Below are 10,726 nucleotides of genomic sequence, written 5' to 3'. Positions count from 1 at the left end.
AATAAAGTAAAATCCAACATTTCCACAAACCAGTCATGTTTATTAAATCTGAAACATTGCAAGGATGTAATACATCAAGAAATAGAAAATAGAAAAATTAACAAAAATGCCCGACGGTTGACGAATTAATATCGTCTTACAGTATGTATAGTAGTCATATTGCATAACACTATTAGAGACATAAAAGGTGATCTGTATAATGCAATGTAATGAAACAAAAGCAACATGCCTTTTTTCTTTAATAAGTTCAGGTACAAGTGTACAAAAACATGACAGAAAGAGAAAGAGAGAGAAAACGTCTAGATACATATTGTGTGAAAAGGCATTGTTGTGATTCTTGTATACAGATGTGCACACGTGTATAATTCAAAAGGCAGGTGAAGATGAATTAACAAATTATGCAGAGAAAAAATACAGGATGATTTAACAGCTGTTATGATAATAATCAAAATCATCACAAAGAACAAAGATTTTACTCTTTTATGCCTTAGATACAGGTTTGTTGTGCAAGAGAAAGGCACATTTTCAATCCATCCTCACCATTAATAAACATTTTGGAAACCAGAGCAATACATACAGTAATAAATACTATAATACATGTGACTATTTACATTTTGGTTCATAGGCTGTGTGTAACTGCTTTGGAGTTTTTACAGGAAGGCACAGTTTTACTTTAAATATTGGGAGAGAACATTGCCTGCAGAGTAAAATAACATCCACATACCATTTACAGGATGTATATAAACGCCCAAATTAGGCCTGTTCATCTAATCTTGTTTAGAAAATTGTCAATTCATTTAAGGTATTGCACAGTGTGTTCATTAAGGAATATATATGGAGTAAACAAAGACTTTTGTTGCATAGCTGAAGCATTTCTGAATATTACTGAATTCTCTTCTGCTGTCAAACTGAAATATAATTCTAACACATATCTGCATTTTCAATTTAGGAAAACTTGACAAGTTAAAGTGACCCAACCTTGCCATCAAAAAAATGAGTGCTAAAACCAGCTTGAATCAAACCATCAATACTACATCTACTGGCTGGAGGTTATAGACAAACTGTTTTGTCTTTTGTACTTTTGCACACCAGGCAGCCATCACCATGTTTCCATAATGAAAAAATAACAACTATACGCTAGTTCGGGCCTGTCTCATGCCTCACTATACTTAACACCGACGACTCCGGGTAACCTGTCTCACAGAGCTCACACAGCTGGGTCTGTTAAGCCTGCGTTTAGAAATCCATCGCATGCAACATCAACAAATCAACAACAGCAAATTTAAGAAGGGATGTGGTGAAAACAGTCACCCCTGACAGGAAATTGCAGCAACAAGTTATATCAACATTATAATTAATATTACCAATTAACAGGAGTCATTTTTACAACCCAATTGGTTAATGATGTCTTCTGTGTCTGATAATGTCTTTTGCATATAGAATAATGTAAATTCTAAGTACACAGATAAAGTACGGTCTGTGTAATTGTGTATTTGTACTGATACCTGTTCATGTAAATTCAGGATTATTGGCTAATATTTCAGAGCCACATACGATTTCATATTCAACTTTCATATGAATTTCATTCATCTGGTATCTCAGTAAATACTCTTACAGGACACTGTGCAGCGAGCCAGTTCCCAGTTAACCTGTGTTCAGTAGGTTGTTCACCTATTGACCTCCACTGCTAATTTTCCTTTAGGCCTGTGCGTCCCACCAGAGTCTGTTTCTCTGAACAAGTAAAATCTGCTCAGGACAAAAACGCTAAAGCAAGTATTTCTACTCTAGTCAACATATAGAACAGTGTTTGTTCCAATTTAATAAATCTCTTTTGGTGTGGATAAAATGTAAAATACAGAACACAAAAACAGCCAGTCCTAACGCTCATTGGCTGTGAGGTGGCACCTGCGTCCAAACTGCAGAAGCTGTTACTTTCTTCGCCTGCAGATGGTGCAAATCACTGCTCACGGATGAGTGAGTGATGCTTGCAGATGCTTTGCATAAATGACACTAACAATGCCAGTGACCTGCTGGGACTTATGACAGTGTCATACCAATAGGTCTATGGAAATATTCCTACATACAAAGTCACGTTCATCGGGGGAGCTGTGTAAGAATACGTACACAGTGTAGGCGTGCACCGAACCAGTACAAACACTCTGCAACAGTGAAGTTTAGTTACCGCAAGTACTTCTAAGATTTAGCTACTCTTTGCTCTCTTAGAAGCTTTGATTTATAACCACAGGGGGCCACCTGCTTATACTGCAAATATTTAGTATATTACTGTTTCTAATACCACACACTATAAGGAAAAATATGAATTACAGTGATTGTACCATGATTTAATAATGTCATGCTTGCATTTGTGAATGCTGGGCTTTTTCATTCATTGGGGTTCACTGGGATCCAGTAGGAATTTCCCCCTAAGAAACTAATTTGTGCAGAGGTGTTTGTTTTCGAGACAATGATCCAGAAGCCCCTGCGGGTTTTGTCTGGCGCACTGGTTTCCACACTGGTTTGACACTGGAAAAGATGAGGTCCACTCCAAACTTACGAACTCACCAACTCACTAGTCTTGCTTCATGAGACAGGCCCCCGGTCACTGTTTTGTTACTACACACTAAATCTGAAACAGATATCTGATCAGACAGTGTGTGCGTATAAAAACAAGTCCTTTGACCCGAACACGAGAGATGACATTTAGGATTCACAGTTTTTAAAGTAGTACAGGTCCATTAGAGCAGCTGGTTAGATAGAGACTGCAAACTGAGGATCACCTCTTTTCCAGCATGATTTGCATTCAGAGTAAGCTTAAAAAAACGACAGCTTACCTTCACGAACACAGTAATTCCTTTAAAAAATAAACCCGTTTATTTAAAACTGTGCTCCAAACCCAAATAATACGGTCTTGTGTTAAAGCGTCTAAGTCAAACGTAGAGCAGAGACAGTACTCTGAGCTCGGGTCTTTGGGTGGTGGGACAGACACTTACAGAGCAAAGTATGCATGAGGATGTGCTACAGCAATTTGGTAAACACAAAAGAGGAAGTCATTCCAAAAAGGAGATAAGGAATTTGAAATAAAAGGCAAAGTCCTCATGTTACACTCTACACTGAATGCTGGCTGAATTGAGCACATCAGTGCTCAGAACAATCTTTGGTTGTGCATAGAAACATTCCTATGAAATCAATAATAGTGTTCAGTATCCACAGCATTAATGTACCTGCAATTACTAGTGTCAGAACACAACCACCCAGTACTGTGCTCACCCCATGTTCAGATTTGGAAATCAAAGTGCAAAAACAACAACAACAAAAATCATTTCATATTCTTCTACTTGGTCTCACTGATACTCTATGAAACTTTTCAACTGTGGTACCTCAAATCACACCAAGGGGGGCTGTAACATTTAATCGACGCGCATTACCATCCTCCACATTCGTTTCAGTCCGTTTCTCTGTCCCACATCTACACCTGTGAACCAAAAGCAGTGGTTTTAAAAAAACACTCTGCATAAATGAAAAGTGTCACAGAAATGTCTTCAGATGTTTTATCAACTTACAGAGCATTTGTTCGCGTTGGGGACGATGTCACTGAGCGAGATCACGTCCTCAGCACCGATACTTTCTTCAAGAGTTCTGCAAACAACAAGGGGGCAGTTAAGTGAACTGAACTTTATAAATTATGAAACTTTATGTAAAAATACATCAATACATCTGAATATACATACCCCATACTTATGTTTTTCTTTAAAAGCATGTATGATTTACTGAAGATTTACTGACCTGAATGTTTGCAGTTTCGAACATATTTATGTAATAAATATACAATAATAACAATAATATGTATGTATGTATGTAGTATGCATATACTGCTGAGAATCAATATACAATATGAAGATACGGATCCTCACGTGTACTTTTCCATCTTACCTCTTGGGGGTGCTGTCCTCCTGGTCTTTGCTCAATGTGTTGTTTAAATCCGCTCCGACTGACCTGCTGGTAGCCTGAGAGGAAGGTGGAGGCTGACTTGTGGGAGCAAATCCAGGGTTTCCAGAGGAGGAGGAGGAGGTGGCGGTTTCAGCAGCATTGCCAACAGCGTCGCTGGGCGGTAAGATCTTTGGGAGGAGGTCGGGACGACCTGACTGCATGGCTGGGTGTGACGGGAGGCAAAACTGTTAATACTGTGTTGTGAAAGAAGCCCTTCACATGCTGGTACATGCTGGAAGCCTGAATGTCTCAGTCAGCATAATTTGTTTTCAGCCCGCTGGCTGAAACCTGAAATCCTATTTGCAGTTCTTACCGTTGTCTCCTTCGGTGTCTTCTTTGGTGTCGGAGCTGACTTGATGTTGGAGTACAGGCTGCTGGCTGTTGGTGCTGGTTTGGGTTAACAGAGGAGGCCCAGAGCCAGCTGTCTTTTTCAAAGGACCATGTGCCACTGCACGGCGCTTCTTAGACGGGGAGGTCTTCACTAGATACAAGAGGGAAATTGTTAATAAAGAGGACATAAAGCCAAATATTTATGTTTGACAGTTCTGCATTTCATTCTGAGGGAAACTCTTCACGGGGTTCCCAAGCTGTCAGCAGTGTTTAAAGGGAAAAAAGGAAACAAAAGTGCTCGGCCAAAAGTGTGTACTCATGCTCATACACACATAGATATCGTCTATACTTACATGAGATCTTCCTGAAGACGACATTGCACATGAATTTCTGAAATCTTTCTGCGTAGAAGCCCGGTCTGTGTACTGATACAGTATCCTAAAGAAAAGGAACCATTACAACAAGGGTTACATGATTATCTTCAATGTAAAACACTGTTAACGGAGGCCTGTAGAGGTAACGTACCCCATCGTGAACCAGAGCTTTCCACGAGTGTTCAAGCTTCTTCACGAGTCTGAAAAACATCACATAGAGCCTGGATTACTTATAGAACAAACAGTTTAACTTTGGTGCAGGCTGAGCACTGAAGCCACACTTGCTTCATTCATCCTTTACAATCTCTGGCTCAGTCATAGAAACATCCAATCATATTCATGCAGGTGGACAGCACAGCCATTATAAACACTTTTCACTTCTACTGATACTCTCATGCCAACACCGTTCACTGCTGCAGCAGTCACCCAAAGGTGACCTACGCTATGTGTCTGGACACATCCTACATCAACACAGAGAGAGATCTGAAGCTGCTACGGCGCTGTGCAGACACGGTAAGTGTCACTGACTGAACTGAGGGGAATGTAGATCTGCAAAAACATGTAGTGTTTACCTATAGGACTGCAGAATGTCAATGATACCAATATACACCAGCAGCCTCTCGCCTTTTGAGTTTCGTGCCGGGATGCCTCCAGTCCTGTAAAATGAAACAAAAAGAAATAAACATTGGTGCTCTGTCATTCCTCTCAGTAAACACTTCTTTGTGGTGAAACGGTTAAAAGGAAGTTGCCTCACACATGACCTCGCTACGGCCACAGAAACACTGTCACTCACTTGTCCTCTGTGTCCAGTGTTCCCATGCTCCCTGCCTCAGCCTGGATGGCCTCTATAGCGGTGCTGTAAAGGGACTTTTGGCCTTGTGGCCTCCTTTGGTCCGCAGCCCCTGCGGTGGCCTGCTCCTGACAAGCCTGATCTAGATTGTGGATTCCCAACAGAAGGCTGTAGTCCATAATCTTAAAACTCTGTAAAAGCTGAATGGGAATCAAAGAAAACAAATACTGTGAGACCAGTGGTTACAAATGTTGAAGGAAAAATCCAAATATCTTTAGCTTGCATACTATTTGCTTTTCGGTCACCTTATCTAAAATCAATCACGCTTCTAACCTCACAGACAGGCGTTCTTACCAGACAGTCTCTCTGGATGGTCTTGCAAACAGCACTGTACTTGTCCCCCTCCATTAGCAGCCCCTCATGCATGTCCTGCATGAAATCCAGGTCCTTGTATGTGGGCACAGCCTTTTCTCTCTCTTTCGTTGAGGCCCGTCGCTTGTAGGTGGAGCCCTTTAGATCATACTTGAGGTGCATTCGTACAGAGCTCGGGAGCAGATTGTTCATGACTACAATGCGGATGTTCTTACCCGCTGCCTGGACACAGTAGAGTCCATAAAACTTAGGTAATAAGGTCCGTTTGTTCTGGTTCAGGTTCTGGAGAAGAGCAGAGAGGATAGATACATTTGATGGATAAAAGGACAAGAGGACAATGACCAGGATTCAGTCCATACTGTTATTGTGTGGGATAGTCACATGCACTGTTACTCTGTCGATATCATCATATACCTAAAGCTCCTCAGCAAATCTTACCATAAAGTATCCTGGTAGCAGTTTCTGCAGAAATTCGGCCTCTTTGTGCTGCACTGTTTTAATGATGTACTCGTCATCACTTGAGAGGTAGAAGAGAGATCCACTGGCCCCAGAGTTTGACAGCTCGATCAGCGGGTCATTACAGATAGAGTACTGCAAACAGACCAGAGCGCAGTGGTTAGACACGTGACAGAAAGAACAACCAACAACACATATTTACAGGTTAAAAAGAAGACATTCGATTGTCAGCTGAGTTTTGTCAGCAGCCCCTCCTCTCTTCTCACAGATCACAGGTCTTTGTCTGTCTGCAGAGCTTTACGTATCTGTCAGCCTTTGAGCATGTTTCTGAGTGCAACAGATGCTGAGTAAACAAGAATACCATGTAGTCATCAGGCCGGATGCCAAACATCTCCCTGAAGTAGCGAAAGGCGATTGGAGCGTACGTCTTGAACCTGAAGTCTCCATAGTGGTGGGCTGGTGTCAGGTTACTGCCCTCACTGCCAATAAGAGACAGGGGATTAAACCGCATACGGTAAGGTGTATTAATGTAGAACAGACACAGGAAATAAAGCACAATAAAGCAAAATATTTAATCATCTTTACAACATATGCGTACTTCAGAATTTTTGAAGACTCACCTGGGAAAGAAGATGCTTTCCACCACTTCAAAGTCCTGCAGCAGCACATCTCTCTCAGGTTTACGGGCTAAGCTGCCCACCGTGTGTGTGATGCCTAACTGGATAGCACCTTTCAGGGCCGACGACGTCGTCTGGAAGAGAGAAAAAAAAACATGAAAGATGTATCAAATGACAAATGCAGTTTTCAATCAAGATGACTTATTAAAGTTCACACTGGCAGGTGACTTTTAGAGATCATCAGCTAATAATAAACATTTCAAAATTCTCACATGTAATTTCAATGACACTGCACATCGATGTGAATTACAAATCTGAGCTGTGAGTAAGCATGCTTTAAAGTGACACTACAGATCCAACAATATCTATTAACCAATTATATGCAATACCCACAAAAGGACTTGGCCTGACTGTAAAGAAACAGAAAAACTGTTTTATTAACTTTAACATTTAAGGTTTTACATATTCTATTTATGAACAGTGAGTGTAGAGCTGCAATAACTGCCTGATTCATCAATTGCTCCATTAACAGAAAATGAATCCACACCTCTTTTGTTGACTTAAGTGATTAATCGTTTATGTAATCTTTTACGCAAAAACTCCAAACATTACTGTCAAACACAGTGAGGCACGTGAAGATGTCACCTCTGGCTCTTTGAAATTATGGTGGACATTTTTCACAATTTCCAAATAATTAATGGAGAAAATACGCAGATTCCCTCCCTGCTATAAAGAAAATAACTGTCAACTGCAGCTCTAAGTGTATGAATGTAAATACACGCCAGTCAGTGACAGCAGACCTCCCACCTTCTTGTACGTTGTCTCCCCAGTGGGATCGATTCCACGATGGCCGATAGTCTTCTTCATGTTCTGAGACATGGTGGTGCTTGGACCCTGTCAGAACAAACATGGCGGAAAGGCAGAATTACAAGAAGAAGAAAAACTCAGTGCAAATCTGCAGCAATACGTGATATTCTCACAGTTAAAAGAGGAAGGAATAGAGGATGTGTCAGCTAAATATCAGTAATTTCCAAACCGTGTAAGATGAATGCAACAGGAGTTTCCTAACTGACACAGAGCTACAATATGCATTTCCTCTGAACAATTCAGCCATTTCTTACCTCGGGAGAAGCATTTTTTCGAGGCCCAGGTGAATCTGGAATGAGAAAAGGGAGGAAACACACAGGTTATAGAAGAAATACACAAAGAGGAAAAGAAACAACATAATAAAACAAAAGCAACTCTAACACTGGATGCATTAATACCAAACACCACAGCTTGAAACAGCTTCCATCATTCCCTAATGTTGAAAACTACGAGTGCAGCTAAGCTTTGAAACAAGCATGCAGACGCACCTCATTCATTACCTCTGAGAGAAGACAGTCTCCTCCAGAACTGACTCTGCAGGTCTTTGCGTGGAATGGGAATGGGAATTAGATAAGTATGCTTTTTCTACGCTATCATAGAAAGTTATGTTCCTGAATGTCTGAAGTCAACATTAGACCTAAATACTTCACTTTCTTTTTTTTTAAGGAACACACTCTAGAAACGACATAATAGTGCGTGATGACTGTGTGTTTTTCCATTAGCTTTCATATTAGGCAAATCGTTGCCTGTTAACACACCAAATTTACACATAAAGGTCAGCTGAGTAGTGACACAACGTGTGAAAACTCTGGAGGAGGTTTGTCAAGTCTGACAAAACAACCCTGATTACATCATAGTTATCTGAGACAGTAATCTCACCTTGAAATTAAATCAAAAACATGTCTCAGAAACTGGAGGTGTGAAGCCTGAAAGTTGTGGGTATTTACCAAGCTAGGAGGGTCTAATAAAAATGCCACTGGTTTCATTCTGGGGAATGTGGGATACAGACATTTTAGAGCTTGACCAGAGACTAAAAGTTAGGATAGTTTCCCACTACTTGATGGAAATACAATACACTTTATTAATTTTTCTTTTTAGGTTAAATGGCCCAATTTCCTGCTTCTACTTTCCACTCAGTTGCCAATTTTTTTTTAGTACACACTACAACAAATGTAGTCTCTTACACAAAGAAGAAACTAACCACATTTATTTCAACAGGAGAATCAATACTAGAACATCTGTCAGTATACCTTAATAAAGTTCACCAACACCACAAATTACAGCCTCATAAATGACCATAAAATTGAGTCATCACCTCTGTAAAACAACAGCCTTCATGGAGGCACTGGACTGCTTCAGTTTTAGCTGGGTTTGCCTGATACCTTTGAGGTTTACACTTGTGAGGTGCAGACAAATGATGTATTGAACTGAGAAACTGAAAGACATATAGGGGGTTGAACTAGCTCCTGACTTGCTGAAACATGGCCGTCCATAAGATCCACAGCCTGAGTCGATGCATCCGTATCACTTCAGTGAGTAACTCATCCGACCTCAGGTCAAACACATCAGATTTATGAGAAGGCGGTGGATAATAATACAGTACTTACGACCAGAGGGGCCCTGCAGCCCCGGAGGCTCTTCTGCAGCTGTGGCCATTCAGACCAGACACTCAGCTTTGGCTGTGGTGAAACTCAGATCCTGATTCACTCCTGGACATCAACTCAGAGCTTCCTCCGTGAGAGCACTTCAAGTATCTTGGGATCTTTGTAAGCAAAAAGTCGATCGTTAACAGCAAACAGTGCAGATGACTTCATACCACAAATATTGACAACAGCCACGTTGGCTGGCTCTGCTGCCGGGGGAGCCGCTCTGAAAATGAACCGAACAGGAGACTTCACGGAAGTTTTCGGCTAACTGTCTGTTCCCCGGTGTAATTAAGGAAATCGTAATGAATGGTGAGACCGCAGTGTGTTGTAACAAGCTAGCACGAGAGTTACCGAAACGTCTTGATTGCGACATTTAACTGAACAGAGGCGAGAGAGCTAGCTGCTAACTGATTTAACTTCTCTAACTTTAACCATGCTAGTCACGCTAATAAATGACGAACAACGACACAAACAGACAGTCAACTCACTCTAAACTCTTGTGGGGGAGTTCTTGTCGTTTCCGGAGAAAGAAAAAAATGAACTTTTTTTTACTTCTAAAGGCACTGTTTTCCCTAAAACTAATAAACAAGGAAGCAGTGCGGAAGCGGCAGTTTTGTGTTCTGCTCTGCTAGTCAGGGAAAGTAACAGCACTTCCGGAGACTTTCACAACAAAACACCACGTGACAAGAAAACGATTTCGTCTTCGGCTATTAAGACATTTATTGTGTACATACCACCCCTGAGTAAAGACAAACGTATATCATTTATTTCATATTTATCATGGTATATTATAGGATATAATAAAACAATGTAAATAACATTATTAATAACAATTAATTAATTAATAACATCACCGAAACATTGATGTGTGAGGATTGTTGCACAGTTGAAAATATATTGATTGTGAGTGGTTTAACAATTAAATATTGTTCAGGAAATTGTTCAATAAAAACCGCAGTTTGCGACTTAACAAAATAACTACAATTGTTAGACAAAAGGAATGTAAAAGAAAAATGAAAACCAGATTTGTATGTATAAAGTCTTATATAGTAAAATACGTGAAGTATCAAAAATAAAAGTACTCATTAGAGAATGGCGGTCGCTAGTGTGATATCATTATAGATGATATCATATTATTACATTAATTATCACTAATGAATTATCATGTAAGCAGCTTTTTTTTTTTTTTTACTTTATAGCTGGTCAAAGCAGAGCAATTTTACCATCTTTTTTTTTTTTAAACTACATCTTTACTTTTTTGTGATATTTACTTTATGATTATGGCCG

The 10,726-nt window shown here is 40.2% G+C and overlaps 1 protein-coding gene across 3 annotated transcripts; it reads right to left on the bottom strand.

The window, feature by feature from the left end:
* Nucleotides 1-54: 54 nt before the first annotated feature.
* Nucleotides 55-10,049, bottom strand: LOC143335681 (phosphatidylinositol 4-phosphate 5-kinase type-1 alpha-like). 3 transcript variants are annotated; one of them, XM_076755258.1, is made up of 16 exons: nucleotides 9,928-10,049; nucleotides 9,401-9,555; nucleotides 8,048-8,082; nucleotides 7,734-7,820; nucleotides 6,930-7,060; nucleotides 6,671-6,788; nucleotides 6,292-6,444; nucleotides 5,836-6,135; nucleotides 5,485-5,681; nucleotides 5,264-5,347; nucleotides 4,843-4,891; nucleotides 4,671-4,755; nucleotides 4,301-4,468; nucleotides 3,931-4,150; nucleotides 3,561-3,636; nucleotides 55-3,472 (listed from the first exon to the last, which is right to left on the bottom strand). In XM_076755258.1, exons 2-16 carry the CDS (start codon nucleotides 9,447-9,449, stop codon nucleotides 3,467-3,469), a joined length of 1,758 nt encoding a protein of 585 aa, XP_076611373.1. In that variant the 5' UTR covers nucleotides 9,450-9,555; nucleotides 9,928-10,049; the 3' UTR covers nucleotides 55-3,466. The 3 variants fall into 3 exon arrangements, with proteins under 3 accessions (XP_076611373.1, XP_076611371.1, XP_076611372.1); XM_076755256.1 differs by lacking the exon at nucleotides 55-3,472 and having other exon boundaries at nucleotides 3,552-3,636; XM_076755257.1 differs by lacking the exons at nucleotides 55-3,472; nucleotides 9,928-10,049 and having other exon boundaries at nucleotides 3,552-3,636; nucleotides 9,401-9,710.
* Between the last annotated feature and the right edge of the window lie 677 nt (nucleotides 10,050-10,726).

The sequence above is a fragment of the Chaetodon auriga genome, chromosome 17 (assembly GCF_051107435.1).
Source record: "Chaetodon auriga isolate fChaAug3 chromosome 17, fChaAug3.hap1, whole genome shotgun sequence".
Lineage (NCBI taxonomy): Eukaryota > Metazoa > Chordata > Actinopteri > Chaetodontiformes > Chaetodontidae > Chaetodon > Chaetodon auriga.
This window is presented reverse-complemented; position numbering and strand designations above follow the sequence as displayed.